This window comes from Cryptomeria japonica, chromosome 8 (assembly GCF_030272615.1).
Source record: "Cryptomeria japonica chromosome 8, Sugi_1.0, whole genome shotgun sequence".
Taxonomy (NCBI): domain Eukaryota; kingdom Viridiplantae; phylum Streptophyta; class Pinopsida; order Cupressales; family Cupressaceae; genus Cryptomeria; species Cryptomeria japonica.
Window position 1 is genome coordinate 371144910 of NC_081412.1, and position 19742 is coordinate 371164651.

General features: G+C 37.8%; 1 protein-coding gene across 1 annotated transcript in view; it reads right to left on the minus strand.

Annotated features, from left to right (window-relative positions):
- Positions 1 to 19742, minus strand: part of LOC131066323 (squamosa promoter-binding-like protein 1) — an 82829-nt gene that overhangs the window by 12641 nt on the left and 50446 nt on the right. The window contains exon 3 of the mRNA XM_058001059.2: positions 15366 to 16084. Within this exon, the coding sequence (XP_057857042.2) occupies positions 15366 to 16084 (719 nt within the window). The remainder of the gene's footprint in view (positions 1 to 15365; positions 16085 to 19742) is intronic.

Consider the following 19742-nt stretch of genomic DNA (forward strand, 5'->3'; position numbering starts at 1 on the left):
TAAAAGACTTGTAAACTTCATTGAAGAAATGGTGAAATCTATGGGTCGATTCAACAATTTGCATGGTCTTTATACTTCTCAGATTTGATTTCATGTTATTAGATGAGTGGAAGAAATGTGTTTGATTGATGGTGAAATTCGCATATCCATACTACTAGCAGTTTGTTGATTGCAGACTTGCCTTGTGTAGTCAACTGGAATCATTCAGCTTGAGCTTAACTTCAATTGTCACTTCTTCATTGACATGCATCAGCCTGATGGTGTCTATGCCTGTAGCGATGATCTGAACATCATAAAGCTTTCCTCCGAAGATCGCACTAACCTTGTGGAGATGGTCCTGGGATGTCAAAACAAGACTTAGTTAGAATTTCATCAAAGATCATTCATTGCTCCTACATTCTTAGTGTCAGAATTAGATCCTTTCCTCGCCCTCATCCTTTTTTCTTTTTTTTTCAAAATCTAGGCTAGTGAAATCCTGTGTTCCAGCAATATTCAAAGCAAATCAGACGTTTAGTCATCAAGTGTAAGTCCCCTTGTGATTCCAACAAAATCACATCATACCACAAAGAGCTTATCCACGAATAGAGAACCTACATACAAGAACCCTGGAGTTGCCTCGACTGATCCTTCAACGAGATCTTCAACAATCGGGAAACTTTGCTCAAGAGAGAATAAGGTACCTTTAGGTATTTTATTCTGTGTTCGCATGTGCATAAAAAACACATCAACACTACCCAACCCCACCATTTACTTTATTCCTATCAAGATATTGAACTTTCCCACCTAGGCCTAACTTTCATCCATTCTGCACAGTTTTTTCCCTATTTCTTGTCAGGATACCTTTAACAGCTTGTTGTGACCATTTCACACATTGCCCCATCGCAAATGGGGACCCCCTCTTTTTGCTCGCCTTTCGTTTCGTTTTTAGGATTTTGTTAGTCAGTCAGTTGTCTGGATTTAGGGTCAACCCTTAGGGTTTTCATTTTTGTCTTTTCAGGCCGGAATCCAGTCGTTTTGAGAGTTTTTTGAGCTTCCTTTTCGAAGGATGCTAATTTTGAATGCAATGAATTCGCCAGAATGGTCTAATTTTCAATTGGAATGTTGATGCAAAGCTTAAATTTGTCTAAGTGTTGGAGATGAAATGTGAATTTTTGTCCGATTGAATATTTTTGACCAAATTTTGACTTTTTTTTATTTTGATCCTAGGCATTGGAAATGACTTGTTGTCGCCTTGTGAAGTGTTAAAATGTGAAAAATCATGTTATTTTGGCCTGTAGGAGCAAAATCGCTCCTGTCCCTCTGTGAAGGACGGGAGCTCGTTTTCAAATATCTTACTGTCCCTGCAGAGTTGAGATGAATTTCAAGTTGGAAGTAATGGGGAAAGGCGAGATCTTTCCATTGAATATAAATTGAAGATTTTCATGAGCACAGAAATGCCTCCAAGAGAAAAATCGCTCCTGTCCCTCAGTGAAGGACTGGAGCTACAAATCCAATTTTGCTTTGTCCTTGCAGGATTTCGACGACTTGACGATTTGAAGAGGTCCAAAGGAAGATGTTTTATCAGATGAATATAATTTGAAGTGCAAATATGAAGAAGAATGGTCCAGAATGCTAAAATCGCTCCTGCCCCTCAGGAAGGGACCAGGGCGAAGTACATTATAGCTCCCGTCCCTCTCCCAGGGACCAGAGCGATATTCTTCATTGGGCAAAATCCAGGCCAAGATCAAGTCAAGTTCATGTTTGGTGGCAAGGAAGACGGTGAAATGAACTCAGTGAATATAAATTGAATATTTTAAAATGTCAACAAGGGTCCCAAAATGCCTAGTTCGCTCCTGTCCCTCAGGGAGGGACCAGAGCGATTTTTGTTATAAATGATTTTCTTGCCAAGTTTCAATCGATCCCAAGGCATGAATGAATGGAAGGACGCATTACGAACCCGTTGAATATAAATTTGGAAGCTAGCAAAGTGAAATGAAGACCACAAGAGCAAGTTCGCTCCTGTCACTCTCCAAGGGACCAGGGCGATACAGTGAGTATGTTGCCTTTCCCTCAAGTTTAAGACCGATCCAAGACAAGGAACAAGGTGGCAGGAACGTCTTAAGACATTTTTAATCAAACACAAGCATCAAGGTCGTCACGTTGGAAGGATTTGCGCTCTAAGACCCCAGATCGCTCCTGTCCCATGGGAAGGGACCAGAGCGATATTTCCATTAAGGCATAGATTTCAGGAGACAAGCAAATATCAAGCTACCCCAAGGATCGAAAGGACGTCATTACACGCGTTGAAGATAATTGTAAGTTGAAATAAACAAGAACAAGCTCACAATGATGAATTTCGCTCCTGTCCCTCAGGAAGGGACCAGAGCGATATTGGATATATTGGCCAATTCATGCGAAATTTACGTGAGGTCAAGGTTTTGCAAGATCATAGAAGGTCCATGGATTGATTAAAAGGTGATGCACGAAGATTTCGAACGTAAAATGATCATCAAGTTGAACATAGAGACTATATCGCTCTGTCCCTCTCCAAGGGACCAGGGCGATTTACTTAAGACTCTTCATTTTGCTTCAAGTCCATGCCAAGTCAAGGCTTCACAAGGTCATACGGGGTCCAAGGTTTTTTTTTTGAGATGACATGCAAGTGTTTTGAACGTCCAAACATTGTCAAACATGCTAAAGAGCTCATATCGCTCCTGTCCTTTGGACAAGGACCAAAGCGATCCCATCAAAAACACTCATATTCCTTCAAAGTCGAGGCAAGGCGAGGATGGGCATGGTAAAGGACGGCGTTTGGAAGACATCACAACGAAAATTGAAGTTCAAAGTTGTTAAGATTAAGGAGAAAGACATGGATCGCTCCTGTCCCTCTCCAAGGGACAAGGGCGATGATCCTCTAAACGTCCAAACACTTCATGAAAACAAATGGAACGAGCGTAGAAGGAACAAGCAATGATGTTATTCGCCTTACAATGGAAGTTCAAAGATCAAAGATGCAAGATGAACGTGAAAACATGGAGATCGCTCCTGTCCCTCTCCAAGGGACAAGGGCAATGATACATCTAAAGACACTCATGCGCACATGCAAGGCAATCTAATTCGAAGAACCCAACAAAATGATCGATATTGAACGTAGGAAGGAAGGAGATGAACGTTAAAATTGCAAGAATTATGACAAAAATCTTGGATCGCTCCTGTCCCTCTCCAAGGGACCAGAGCGATGAGGTACGTCCACTCCATTTTCATAATTTTTGGCGCCAAATAAACATTTCAAATTTTCCTTAAATGCTAAAATCGATGAGTTCTGAAAATCCAATTAAATTAGCATTTAATATGGCGTTAGTCATTTATTAATTATTTTGCCTTTATTAAAGTCGAAGTTTATTAATTAAAATAAAAGGTATTTAATTAATTAATGAATTAATTAATTAAAAATCGATTGGGGCGCTTTGATATGGAGGTCGGAATTGTTATTTAATTAAAAATCATTTTAAAATTGCTATATTTTCCAAGTCGGCCTTAGGGGTGAATGGAGGTGCAAGCACTATATATAAAGGGAGGATGAAATTGTTATTTTCACATCATTATTTTACCTTTCTACATGCGAATTGAGGAAGACGAAGGAAAGTGCGAATTGTGTTTGAAGAAGTGCGAATATCATCCAAAGGTGGCGCTAATACTTCCAAGGTGGTGCGATATTTGAAGACCTTCATTGGTGCGAATTTGCCAAGGCTTGAAGATCACCTCAAGGGCTTGAAGATCACATTGAAGACAAGGGTGGTGAAGTTGATAATTTGAAAGAGATCATTCATACCTCAATTTGGCCTAAGCGAATTTTGTCTTTTTGCATTCTAGAGTTAGCTCTCTATTGAGGTATGGCGATTTGATTTTTATTGCTTTATTTATTCATCGTCATATTTTAAGTTTTGAAATTTTGAATTTTGAATTTCTTTGCTCAATCGTTTTTTTTTTAGGAAATGATAACTCTAAAGACTTATCATGAGGTTTCCTAAAAACTTTATCTCTCTAATCAACGTTATTCATTGCAAAGTATAGTTCTCATAATGAAATGTTGTGTAGGTATGGCGACCCCGAAGGCGGGAGCATCCACCAGTCGCTCAGCTCTCATAAAAGAAGATCAGAAGACCGAAGAAGTGGAGACCAAGATCGTGTCGAAGTGGAGCAACATTGGAGATACAAACTTGGGGAACTTTAGCACGAAGAAATTTCGAGAGGTTCCCTACATTGGCAAGCCATCACCTGTCGCCCGGAGAATAATAGAGAGTGGCATCATTAAGGCGGCCGGTTTTCCTCCAGCTATTCAGTGCCACGAGTTGATGATCGAATGTGCCCGACACTATAATCCACAGTCCAAGACAATCGTGTCCAATGAGGGAAACACTTTGGCGTACCTTCCAGAGGAAGCTATAAGTGAAGCTTTCCATCTTCCAGAGCACAGGGACATGATATACAAGAGCATAGAAGGAGCCAGATCAATGTACGATGATGATCCAGATGCTTGCCTAAGCATAATTAACAAGAACTGGCTACTCAAGAGTCGTCCCCGTCTAAGCAAGATCCCGAACACACCGCACAGGATTGATTTCCAGGAGGAGTACAGAGATTTGATTACCATGCTCAACCGAGTTACAGGAGCACCTCATGCCTTCTATTTTGAGAAGTGGATGTTTTACTTCATCCAGGTGATTGTTCAGGGTAAAGGTACGATACATTGGGCTAGGATGATTAGCCACTGCTTAGACGTACAGTTGAGGAGACTCAGGGCTACTAAGTCCTTCCACATGAGTTCATATGTCATCTATGCCTTGATCAGGAGTGTTGAGTACGCAGGACTACCTCACAGAGGAATGATTGGAAGAGGACCCGGCGAGGTCAGAGCTTGTGATTCCTATGCCTACTTGCATCATCCGCCAGGGAAAAACTACAAGTTAGTTAATGACACCTTCACGATGAACATCACGAGGACGTTGCAAGGAGGGATTCACAACAGATTATCTCAGGATGCCCAGGAATTCATCAAGAGATACGGTGCTTGGTTCATTCAGTTTCCCAAATTCACTTACATTAGAGTGCATGGATGTCCTTTACCTCCATACATGTTGCCGAGGTATCCGACAGACAGAATTGTGTTACTTGAAGTAACAAGACAGTTGGCAGCATATGCAAAGGCATTCAGGCACAGACATCAGAATGGAGTCCAAGTACCTATTATTTTGGGTAATTCAGTGGAGGTATGTCCTAATGTTTTAGCCATGGATGACGCAGAGAAGGAGTTAGCCTTGTATTCTTTTTCTTCTTTTGCTTGGAGAAATAGCTTTGATCCACATGGACATTTAGAGGAGACAGTCGGCAGAAGATTTAGACATGAGTACCAGATTGAAGATTTTATGATGAACCTCCTAGATGATCTTGAGGTGAAACGGAAAATGCATTCTAGATTACCTTTGGATTTCATCAGGAAATGTAGGATTTACAGAGTGGCCGACCAAGCTCAGGACAATGGCAGACATATCCAGTCTTCCTATGATAGAGAAAGCAAAACAATAAGGTTGGATTGGAATGAGCCCGAGGTCGTGGATTTAGATGCTTTGATGGCACCAGTCTTGTCTTGTACTCGCAGATGGGTAGACGTTCAGCATCAGAAGTTGAGAGAACAAGGCATAGCTATGTCTTTCACTTTGGAAGAGAAATCAGCCGAAGGTGGAGCCAGTGTGAGTGAAGGCAATTCCAATCCTAGGAATTCAGGTGAAGGTAACCTTCGATGTGCCAGTGAGGGCAATCTCCATCCAAGAGGTTCGAAGAGGAAGGAAAGGTCAGAAAAGAAAGAGTCTTCCAAGAAAAAGCAAGGTGCCAACAAAGATCAAACACCAGGTACTTCTTCTAGACCAGAGAATAGAACAATTCAAGTGGAAGAATCCATGGAGTCGATGGTACAGAACGATAGGCAGGAAGAAGGACAGGCACAGCATGTTTCGTCAGATGGATCTCTCCAAGACTATGAGTTAGAAGAAGATAATGAAATGACATCTCCTCCCAGACAAGAAGAAATGGTGCATAAAGAGATTCAAGTTCAAGAGACAAGATCGAATATCCCAGATTGGTTGAAGGAAAGATTGACTAAGGTGATCGTGGTAGAGGACGAGGACAATGCAATTGATTTAGAGAGCCTTGTTGGACGTTCACGTGAGGTAACAGAGAAGAAGAAGGCTACAAGGATGTCCAAGATGATTCGAGATGAGACTGGATCCAGAAAACTGCAGATAGCTACACCGGCAGCAGACAAATATGAAGGTGAGATCCTAGCAGAAGAATATGATATACAGACTATTGAGTTAGGACCACCTACAGCAGAGCAGACTTTAGATGATGCTACCGATTCATTTGAGGCATTGAAAGACAAGCTTAGAGAAGAAATGGAGAAAAACAGAAAGCTTGAGAGAGAGGTCGGTGCATGGAGGACATATTTCAGTCACATCAATGAACCTTTGGGACGTCAGGATCCAGTTAGATCACCAGTGCAGGCATTGCCACTTCAATCAATCAATGAAGCAGAAAGATTCAGGAACCTGGTTCAGCGTACATGTAGTTGGATGGATAGATCTCATACAGTGGCCATAGAGTTTGTTACAAGGATGATGAAGATCATTCATCAGGCTATCCAAGTTCTTGAGATAATCCACAAATTGATGACAACAGTTGCTGCATTTGTCCATACCAAGGACGTTGTCATTCCTGTCTTGAGAGTTATAAGACACACATCAAGAAGAATTTTAGCGCAGGAGAGGATCTTGGAGGGTGATTCTCACAGTTTGTTCCAGTGGTCAACCTTACTCCATATGAAGAATGTTTTCTTTGAAGACATCAGTGTTAGATGTGGCCAACTTGAGGAAGTGATCAATCCGATCCAGGACAGAATATTTGAGGTACTTCGTACCATTCTTGGCAGAGGGATCGAGGTCGAGACAGATGTGGATATGCAGGAACTTGAGGATAGAAACAAGATCATCTTTCGCAAGGACGCAGATATTACAGATGAACAGTATGATCAGATGTTTGCCACCATGCTCCTGATTGATAGAACGAAGGAACTTGAATCTACTTGGGACGCAGCTCTTCTAGATGCATTCGATCAGGTCATCCACTTAGAGGAGAGTATGAAGAATCTTCCCGAGATTCCAATCATAGAAATCGAAGGAATCGTGACAAAATTCATTGCATATGCTAAGAAAGAGAATTGGAAAGGGAATAAGATTCTAGATGAAAGGTTGTTACAGATGACATGACATCTTATTTCTCATTGGTTGATACCTCCTAGGGTTTTGTGCCGAATTTAATATTTGGCTATGTATTTAATATTGTTCAGTAAAAAGGAGGTCATTTGTAACAAACCCTAATTAGGGTTTAGGTGTCATGATCTTATCCGTTGATTTACTTTCAATCTGGACCTTTCATTGTAACTGGGGATGCTATTTATACCCCCATTTTTCATTTCATTGAGTAATAGTGTAATAGAGGAATAGAGTAATAGTCAATAGTTGATGTAAGAGAGATTAGAGTTAGAAGCAATTTTATTTTGTAGCAAGATTGAGTTTTGAAGAGAGAAATTCAAGCAATTGTTGTACATGATGACTTGGAAATCAATAAAATATTGAAGTTATGGTGTTTTGTTGCAAATTTCTTGAGTTATCTTCATGGTTGTTTGATCTACTTGAATCGTGCTCAATCAAAGTAGTTTGTTAAATTTGAAGGACAAAGTGTGAGATTTGATATTTGGTAGGATTCGTAATCCAAACCACTAGCTTCTTGCTGATTGTAGGAACGCCTTGCGTGGTCGACTGGAGAATACTTTGAGTCCCTTAATCTTCAATCATTATTGTATCTTGGATATGTACCTTCGTAGTAGTGTCCTTGATCTTTGATGTATTGAGTATCATTTTATTACCTTAGAAGATCGCACTAATTTCAATTGAGTTGTTATCTTATGGCAAAATTGAAGTTGGTTGAATCTTGCCAAGTCTCGTCCATAATAAGTCATTCATAGGGTTAGGCTAGATTAGACCTCTTTTAAACCCTACTCCTTTTGCTATTTTTGAAAGTTTCCTTAGTTTAGAAAATCTTTGAACTTTTGGAATACGTAAGGCCCCTTGGAGGAAACAGCAAATCACATCATACCACTAAAAGCTTGTCCACACGTAGAGACCCTACTAAAAGAACCTTGGAGTCTACCTAACTGATCCTTTACGCGAATCTTCAGCAGTTAGAGACTATTTTCTCAAGAGAGGATAAGATGCCTATTGGTATTTTATTCTGTGTATGATTGTGTACAAAATACACGTCAACACAGCTACTTTCCCTTGCCTTCGTCAATGTCTAATACTCTATCTTACCAACATGCTTTCCCTCTGAACCCAAACTCTGCAATCCTTTAAGTTACAATTCAGACTTGCAATTCTAGCCACATCCCTTTACCCAAGCATCCTTTCCTTGTTATCCTCAACCACCAACTTCCAACATTTCCCTCTGCATATTTTATTAGAGTCGGAGATGCGGGAATACTTTTACTATAATACAAGGTATGAAGTATCACCAAACTCCAATCCCTAACATTTTCATTGCAATATATCATCATGATCACAAGTTTGGACGTGTCCTCCTTTGGGTACCTTGTAAGTACTCTTAATCCTCGATGTCTCACACTATATTAACTTATTGGGATCAAGAGTTCAAACTTGCCCCAATTTGCATATCTAAAGGGATGAATTCCTTGGTATCTCCAATCCCCAATGCCCAATAACTTCCTTCATATGTCCTTTCTGAGTCAAAGATGCGGGGATACCCTTATCTATTTGCTTTGAGCAATAGTATGCCATTATCCCAAAAAACCATTAATGACACAATAAGGCATTGCAACTACTCAACCGAATTTTTTTCACCTAGAAACAATTGCTCATCTTAAAGACATGGATTCATAGCTACTTCTAGCTAAAAGTAAAATTAAGGCACCCGATGCAACCATCAAAGTTGTGGTTAGGTTTCAAGCCTAGATGGTCCTCACGCCATTGCCAAGTGCCCAGCCCAACAAAATTTTGCAGCTCTTATCCACCATGCACACTCAAATTGGAAGATGCCATTAATGCTTAAAATAATAGCAATCATGAAGAGAGGGATTTCCTTACTCCTCCAAATACCTCTGCACATCCTGAATGAACAATTTCTATGTGATGGCGTTTCTACGTCAGTCCTGTGCAAGTTTCAATGAAGTTGGGGTGAACATTGTGGGCTGTTTGGCCTGTAACAGCAGTACTCATTTTTATTTCAGACCTTCCAACATTATATCTGTCATGCAAAGTGGGTTCCAGTCTTGCCATTTCAAATTCCAACACTTATTCTAAAGGTATTTAGCATTAGTTCTCAGCTTGGTAATTTTTCATGCAAGTTGGAATAGAATTTGAAGTTGCATGGGTCTCTGTTATTGGCCAGACTTTGTATCAGCACTGTAAACTTATAACAGCTCCTTATAATATCTCATTTCATTGTTGGCAAGTTTATGTTGATGCTTTCATACTGATAAAAAAATACCAAAAAAATCTAGGTGGATATTACACGTTGCAAGTTCTCAGATTTTACAAATGTTTCAGTTTACCAAGCGTTGCACATCTTGAGAGACTGTTAGGGCTTGTAAACATGCTCTTAGGAAAACAACTGATTAATGTTACCGAAATTGTTTGGTTGTTAAGGCTTTAAGTTTCTCTGAAGGACCCATCATGGACAAATGAGGACTGTATCAGAATCATTGAAAGCAGTTCACACATTAGCTCTTTTAGCTAATCTTAAAATTAGAGCATGGAGGACCTATTTTTGGGCAGATTTAAGAACTCCTACTTTAGTCAGTTTTATCTAAGAACTCTTTAGATTAGTTTTACTTTAAAGTGCTTTCTTTCCAGCTTTCTCAAATTTTGCTTGAGCACAGTATTTCTTGTGATAGATGAAATTATAAAAAAGAGCTTTGAGCAAATTCATATGGATAAAAAATAACATCCTTTATCCATTCATGGCTCCAATTTTATTGTCTATCTTGATTATCTTAAACAAAATACGCACCATCTTCTACACATTCAATAAGTGAACAGCACTTTGCAGCAACACAAATTGGATGCAAATCTGGAAGAAGAAAAATTATTTCTTTGAAGGAGAGAGTGGAAACAATATATCAATATCTCAACTGTGTTGTTGACATACATGGAGTACATGTGGATACATCCAAGATACGTGTCATTTAGGAATCACATACACCAAAAACCCAATAGAACTTTGGAGTTTCTTGGAATTGGAATATTTCTTTAGGAGTTCTGTACTCAACTTCTCACAACACTTGGCCCTTGAACGAAGTCACCAAGAGTGGGACAAAGCCAACATTTAATTGGTCAGCCACACAACAAAATGCATTTGAGGAATTCAAGTGCAAAATTTGATTTGCATCAGCACTCATATTACCAATTCTTCAACAACCATATGAGATTGAGAATGACATGCCCGAGTATGTATGCAATGACACGGGGATTGGCAATGACGGTTTGTATGGTTTCAAAAGACCTAATTTGGGCTTGGTGGCAAGAGCTTCACCCTCGATCCCCCGCAACCCCACTGCCCCCGTATCATGACCCCCCAAACCCCCATAAGGGGCACTACCACCCCTTAACCCCACTGGGGATATTTCCCAGATTGGAGTCTCCACTCCCAAAAGCACGTTAGTTATTGGGATATCTTATCAAATTAAAAACTTGATTACAATGAAGGATTGACAAGGAATTGGTATATAACTCTTGAATCAGTTAACTTACGACATTATTATGACACAACTTGCCAAAAAAATCTCTTTAGATGAGGCAACTTCTACATATGGCATGGCTAGTGGAATGGCATTAAACTCATTTCAAGGTAGTAAACTCTAATATTGCTTTATATATGATGAAACTCTGTAATATGCTCTACAAATTTAGTAATATGTGTTTTGAAAACATTTTAAAAATATATGTATTTTAAAATGTTCAATAAAAGTTTTTAAATTTTTTGGGCTTGCTGAGTTATTGCCAAGTCCAAGTTTTTCAACAATGTCCAACAATTTCACCTGAACATCCAATGTGAGAAGGTATGTGCCAGTGCCATAGTAGATGGTTTCAAACTTTCAGTCCACCCACAATGCAAGTCCTTCTCTTGATGCATGATGTATATGGACATGGGACTCACGCTTAGCAGAAATTGTACCAATCAGGTACAAACTTTGAGATAAATCTATCAAGCATTGCATAATGGTAAATCAATTCCATATTACTAATAGTAGGATAAACTCTCATATTGTTTTGAGCCATGTATGTGCTGCACAAAGGCAATTGTCAAAAGTTGGTATGAATCACTTTACAAGATTGCAAATTTTAGAGTTGAAAAGACCCTCATGATATCTAAGTAGTCGTTTTGGCCAGTTCTCAGGTCAGATGTTGCAAAATACATTAATCTTGGACTGCATGTGCTATACTCAAGCACACCAACAAGAAAAAGGAATATGTAGTCCTTTACCAGTACTGAACAAAACTCAAGAATCATCTTCCATTTCACTGATTGTGTATGTACTATTAGATAGGTTCTCACAGAGAGCTATTCTTGCACCATGTAGAAAAGCTATCTTAGCTAATAAAACAGCTTGAATATTCTATCAATAAAAATCAGTTCATTTTGGATAGTTAGTCATCACCGCATCAATTTCCAAAAAGCATTGCATTTGGAATGAAATTATGACTTTCAACCAGCATAGTTACAACAGGGCTCTTTGCAACTTTACTACACACAGCCCTCTGAGTTTTATTTGGGTTTCTAACTATTAGTTTATGATAAACCATCGTCCAACAACTCCTTTTGCCCAAAATGAAGATGATAAAGCAGCCAAGATCATTGAACACATCTAGCAAATTCAGTAATAATTGTCAACCATTCTACAAAGGACCAATACTAATTACAAGCGCAGCCATAGTTAGCATTGTGAACCATACCAGTTCCAATTTGATGATAGAAAAAAACTTTCCTTTGTATAAGGAATGACCTCCAACACCTTTCTGCAGCATTTTTACCCTCTAATATGGTCCATTACACAGGTACTAAGATCAATGTATTTAAGCTAAATCTTCCAATTTATCTAAGCCTTGATCCAGTTTTCAATGAAAAACTCTTGCATCATTACTTTCCACCTTTGCCAGACACACTAGATGTAGCATAAGAACTTTAGCCAGTTCAAAACTTGAAATCAATCCTGACTACAATATGCCAGCAAAAGTGGATCAAGTCATCTGCAAATTCCTATCTAGAAGGCAAAATGTCAATATCGGACAGATTCCTTTCATGGGAAATGGCCAAAGCTCAAATTGAATAACACTTTTCATATCTACTCCTATCTTACCACAATGATACCATTGCTTCTCGAGAAAGAGTAGCTCATCTAGGACAACTGGGAATTTCATCACCTCACAATATGTCATGTCACCTAAGTTCACCATCAGCTTCAATATCATCCTAAACATATGTGATCAAACTGGAAAGCTTAAATTCATCATATTTGATGCCACAGAAATCTGTTAGCGTCAACCCTAACCAGCAAATTTAGTCAGGGGTACTTGGAAAAATTGATAAAATGAAGAATATGAACTAGTAAATTCCACAATGTCTCATCATCTTCTTCTATTTTATAAATGTCACATAGCATTTTAGGATACACATCAGATAAAAGAGTCTTTTTTGGTCAACACATTGGATCTCTTAAATCATTATACAAACCTTGCATCATAGTTTACAAACACAGACTCAACTTGGACTCGGGAAACCAAAAATTTACAACTTGGCAAAAACTCAACCTAAAAAACCCTTTAAAAAAACATAAATTTTATATAGAATATAGCTACAAAATGTATCAAATGAATTTGGTGGAATTGGGGGCGACACCCTCAGTAGGGTTGAGAGCAGTGAACAACAATCTGTTTCCTCAAAACAAATGAAGGCCTTCAAAACCACATAGACCTCCGTGGTACACACCATTTTCATAATTCTTTTAAAGGCCAAAAAAATTGCTTATAAAACCGAAAAAAAAAACATTTTTGGAATGTTTTAATCTACATTTTTCAAATGAGGCGTGAGTCAAGGGCTCAAACTTACTGAGTACCTGCTGAGTAATACTTGGCAAGTACTTGCCAAAAGTCGTCAAAAACTAGCCAAAAAACTCTGCAAGTTAACTAAAGAAAAACTCAGCACGAAATTTTTTTGGCAAGTACTCCGCAACTTGATGAGTCAGCTAACTATGCCTTGCATAATTTATCTAGCTTTTTGTTTTGTATTCTTGAGTTATCTTTGGTTTACCACTCTTGAGTATTGTTGTTGTTGCACTCTACTAATTGTACAATCATTTCCACATATAACACATTAAATCTGTGTAGACGCCCTTGAGGCCCTAAATTAGTAGGGCTAATAGCCACCACTAGTAGACTTTTAATGTTGCTTTCTGTAAAAATATTGACAATGAATCATTATTTAGGTTTAAGTTATTTGAAATGTTACCTGGGGACGCATCCCCAGGCCTGAAAACCCTGTCCCCATATAGGGGACATCTCAAGGACACAAGGACGGCTAAGGGACGTCCCTGCCACATCCCCTTTTTTGCAACAAAAAAATGGGAAACATCCCCAAATTTCGGGGACGGCATCCCTAGAAGCTGGGACATCCAGCCGTCCCCAGGACGGCAGGAGACGCCAGGGACGTCCCCAACATCAGGGGGTGTTTTATTTAATTAAAAAACTCAGTCAACTTAAAAACTCACTGCCAAGATTAGTCATGTTTGCAAAAGCTGGAAAATATTGAAATTGAACAAATCGGTTAAAATTAAATTAGATCAACAATTCAGTTACTAGAGCAACTAGGGCATCACATCCTGTAACCTTTCACAGGTCTGATATACTTCAATCATTGAAGTAAAGCACTAAAATCTTCCTGCAACTCCCTATCACAGAGAGCAGCAAATTCCATTCATGAACCTAGAAGATCTTAGTAACAGTGCTCTGATACCATTTTAAAATTCAGTACATGGTCTGTAGATTGTTCTTATTAGGGTTTGATATAAATTGAGTAGCTCAACCTTTGATCAAACCTGCAAATCTGAGTGCTCTAACTTGCATGCACATGCTTTTGAAAGTGTAAAAAAATAAGACACAATAAAACTGAAACCAGATTTCTGGAATTGCAATTTTTATTATTATAGAAGAAATCTGAATATGAAAGATGGATGATGCAAGGTTATATATTAACCATAAACTTGGTGACTAAATTTAGGAAAGGTAACCATAGTATCTTAAATTTAGGATGTTTCTGCTAATTTTCTGCATCCAGGAACAACAGCTGAGTGACCCAAAATTCTAACAATATTTTCTTTAAAAAACTTACTATTGGTATATTATTTTTGCACAAGTCAAAATACATTTATAGCAGTGTATGGGACAAATTCTCTCCTCTATTACAAGGGGAGGTTCCATTTATTAAATATCACATGCATGTTGACAATGAATTATGAATTATGAATAAATATTGAGTATGGACATGAATTATGAACACAAATGTTGTATGTTAAGGTTCTATAATGTATATATGCATTATCATATGAACATTTAAAATTTCCCTATATATTTTATATATTCTCTCTATTTTATATAGCCGTCCCCAAACTTGGCAAAAAAATTGCCATCCCGGAAACGCTCTCCTCCATACCCTGCCATCCCCGTCCCGGAAACTCAGGGTAACATAGGTTATTTGCTACATTCACATGAAATGGAAAAACTGAATGAAATTGAGACTTCTTAAAAAGTGCAATCTGAAGCAACCCAACCAGTACCTTGAATAAATGCTCGCCAAAAAAGTTTACAAGGGAAGAGGAAAATGAGATAGGTTTCCACAATATTTCAGTGCAAATTTTGAATGAATCTTTCTCCTATAATATAATATGTTCCACCCCACCAGAAAATTGAGGATAAATATACTTCTGATTAATATAGACAGATAATAATGTAACAGGAATATGCAGGTAGATGCAAGTCAAGGCAACAGAACACACAGCCCCAAGACTGGAAACAACAAAAAAATGACAAGATTCATTTGCTGAAATTGATGACACAACTGCATAGGAAAATCTTGTAAAATATAGGGGCTAAAACATAACTCAATACTCTTAACAATTCATTACTTTTTGCTCATAAAAATTGAAGTGCATATACCTAAATACAAGAGACAGAAAGACATCCTGAGTTTATAGGATTTTGTACCTGCCCATCTACTTGGGAACTAGATGGTGATTGATCAGAGCCAGATTCTGCATTGTCACTTATTTGGTGTTGATTTGTTAGATTGATGTCTGATACAGCCCCTGAATGACAAAGAGCACTCTGATTGCTCCGAGAATCAATTCCTCCTAGAAGCATCAACGTTGAAGGCCCATTTAACGCAGCTAAAGATTCTTCAGATGTATAATCTACACTATTCAAATCAATAACATTTGAAACATTGGGACCCCTTTGCTCATTTGGTTGTAACCATGCATGCTGAAGACCATTTCGTGTCTCCTGGGAGGTATTAGAATATTGAGGCACAGCTGATTTGGCAGTTGTATGTGAGGAGTTTTGATGAAGAGACACATTGTATGGTACATGGGTCGAAGCAAATGGCTGTTCACTGCCACGAATAGTAGAAATTTTGTCAAGCTGGCATATAGTAGGTTGAGGGTCAACACCTCCCAATCGCGATGATGATGTAATAGTCGGACTATTGAGCATGCTACTGCGTACATCTTGAGGTTTGACTGAACCATACAGGTTTCCATTTTCTGAGGTAGGATTGCAAGTGAAAAGGTTGCTACACTGATTTACTGTGGACTGTTTTTTAGCTGCTGCATTTGTCCCATCATGGATATCAGCTGAATTAGCCAGTTTCTTCAAAAGTTGGACTACAAGATCCTGGTTGCTTGTTTGCTCAGAGTTATTTGATGCTGCACATGTTAAAAAATTCAATTTAGTTTCATGACAAGGACACCTAAAACTTTCTATTGAACATAAAGTAGAAGCTATCAGAAGGACTTTAAGAACTTCCATGAGACTAAGAATAAGCTAAGTATTTTGCAAGACTATAAATATCTAAAAATAAGTTTTGAATTATTGACGAGCTGACGATGATGATTGCTTCTTACCTAGGCAACAACTTCAAGAACATATCTATATTATCATTTTAAAAATTTCTTATTGGAATTTTCTGCTACTCGGGATATGAAAAAATATTTGTCATCTACACATATAGCCTAACAAGCATTATTCTATGATCAATTAATAAACGAAATAATATTCCAGAAGACAAGAATTAACTTGATATGTCATGATTCATCAATTAAACTCTTAAGCATTGATTAGATCAATATGTAGTGCATAGGCCTCACCAGTAATCAGTATATCTTTGGAATTGTATGACTTTGAGTTGTTTGCTATTTAAACCTCTTTTGAATTCATGAACCATTGTAAGATCGTAATTTGGGTCCTCCTAGATACAGCCTCAATGAACAGTGAATGTATTTCAAAATTTTGTGAAATTCATTAAAAAATAGTAGGTAAGAGGGAGGATTACATTGGGATATATTAATGAAATAACTCTTATTTTAAGAGTTGCTCACTTCTATTTTTGTACACTAAAACACTAAGCTTTCTTATTGCTAGTTTATTTTAGGTTCATTTTAGATAGTGTTTAATGTTGTGTAACAATCATTCTCTATCTTGTTCATCAAAAATATGGTAAACACAACATGGACTTGTTCTAGGCTCCCACCGTTCAGAAACATAATAAATGGAAACATCAAGACATCGCAAATGGCTTCCAAGTAATAGAGATTGCATCAACCCAGACGCTTTGACAAAGGACAAACTAGGTTGCTGGATCTAATTGCCATAGGCGTTATTTATAGAGCAGACATATCAGTTGACTGCAAAGTGGTGCGTTTAGCACGAGTAGAAAGAAAAGCCCCTTAGCAAAACATCAAAAAGCAAAATGCTAGAAGTTATAACTTATAATGCTTATACTTATGTCATAAGCCAAAAGAAAATATAGCTCATATATCAAACCACTTTGAGACGATACAATAAACAAATGCAGCAACTTGCCAGTGAATCTCAACCTTTTCACTATAGAAATAGAGACATGCATCTGTATGTGTACACAAACATGCACAAGAAGCTTGAAAATTTTCTGCAGAAAATGAAATGATATTATATTAATGCCCACAAATGATCAAAATAAATCAAAGGAGTCTCAAAGTGCATGCAGTTACAATAGAAAAGTACTGGGCTATAATAGACCCTGGAATCTGGTAAATATGCAATGCTAAAATAGTATGTATGTAAATATTCAAATATGAGTCAAGGTGGTAAACCTAAAGTAGTTAAACCTAAAGAATATGATCCAAAACAGAAGAGCCGTGTGAGGGAAGGACCCCTCAGTAAAAAACAAAAATATGAAGACCAATACTGGATCTGGAGGGCTAGCCCCAAAACCAACACCATCACAAAACTCGAGCAAAAGTCAGGTCGGACCATGCACATGCGCATTCATGTCAGTTCACAAAAAGGGAATTGAAAATGATTTAGATTTGTAAGTTGGGACTGTTACAGTTCAAGATAGTCCAAAACCTTCACAGAGAAGCCATCAATTGCATGTTTAAATCAATAGACACTCTACAGGAGAAGACATGAAATGTCCAAACAAGGCCAAGGAAGGAATAGTGACATCATCCAACTCATTTATAACTTTATCAAATGACAGCAGACTGAAAGATCTGAATTTTTCAGTACAAAGTCAGATGACCCTTATATTCTCCAAATTTCTCACCTTTGCACTCCCTGAGATGTGGAGCAGCAGGAGCACTTTATTTTCTTGTTTCTTATCTACCAAGTAATTCAATGAGATATTATTTCTTTATGAAGGTTCCAAAGAATCCCTCCATACCTTTTCTTGCCATCCTAATAATAGGTGCTTAGATTCACTTTACAAAGTAATCATCTTCAAACATTATGTGTCCTATAGGTGGTGGAGTTACATACATAAATGATGGTAATTTAATGAGATCATGTTTCCCTTTACTAGCAGATACTATGGAACCTTTACTTGATTGATCTTGTAATTTCCCTCAAGAGGGGTCCTAAAGGAGACTTGAAATGTCAAAATTAAAACATTCCTTAGTGTTATCCTGATAAAATGATAATATGTCTGACTATAAAAATCTAAAAATTTTAACCTTTTATCAATCAAAAAAAAATCTTTAACCTCTTCTTCTTTACTCATACAAGGAAATCCACTCTTCTTTGGCATAAAAGATTAGTGAATCCTCTTTGACAACATCCTAGGAGATCCAAACAAACACATATAACCAACTTCCTATCTACTATTGTTCCCCCAAGCTTCCAAGGCAAGAGGACGCAAGGGCAAGGGAGTGAAGTTTTGAAGATGGAAAACAATTTCCCAAATAAATGCAACTGAAATTTCTATTTCCATTTTCTGTAGGCCAAGGGGCATGGTAAGGGAAATAAATTCATAATAGTATTGTAATTGGGCCCAATCATTGTTTAAAAGGGCAACTCAGGTGTTATTATTGGAGACTTTGTAAACAAGACATTATAATGCCCTATGATACAAGGTTTGTGTTTGTGTTCAAGTTTGGCAAAAATAAAATTTGGAACAAATGTCACTAATAAAAATAAAGAAAAAAATTCATGATCAAATTCAAATAGTATAAATCTAATACTAAAATATTAAAATTAAAATATAATTATATTAAATGTATAAAAATTTAAGTTTGAACATATTCTATTAAATCTAAATAAAATTTAATATAATAATATAATATACTGCAAAGGATCTGAAAGGAATCCAATGCAAATCTTAAAGGGAGGGATATAATGACATTAAATGGATTGCCCTCATAGCATGGGTCAATGTAATGAAGAAGACAGAGCATGGTAGGGCTAGGGTAAAGAATATGCTGCTTCAAAATTGCACATTCAGAACTAAATTATTATGGAAGATGAACGAAAATCCGGATGCCCAGTGGTGTAAGCTCCTACAAAATAAGAATCTTGATGAAGGAAGACCCAATCGAATTTTCACAATTGCCAATCCTCCTTGTGGCTCACATTTATGGAATTTCATGCTGAAGAGTAGACTAATAATTCAAAACCAGCTATCTGGGAAGATAAATAACTGAAAGTCTGCACTGTTCTGGTTTGATTCATGGAACAGGTATAAACCCCTTGTTGAAATGCGCATGATAGAAATACACATTGATCTACCCAAGGAGACATATGGGGACCAGATCTGTGACAATATGATAATGTCAGAAGAAGCCAATCAGTTGAGCTTTTTGTGGAAAAGCCCCAACCTTAGCAACTCGCAGGCCCGAGATAATTGTTGTGACGTATTCACACATCGCCCTAGTGCAAATGGGGACCCTCACTTTTTGCTTTTTAGCGTAGTTGTTTTAGCTGGTTGTCTAGCTTGGCAGTAGTTTCTTTAGTCATTAACATTTTACTAGTGAGAGACGCAGTGCCTTTGATTGTCAGGAATTGTTCAAGTCAGCCAGTCTAGCAGTAGTCAGGTTCGTCTCTGGACTA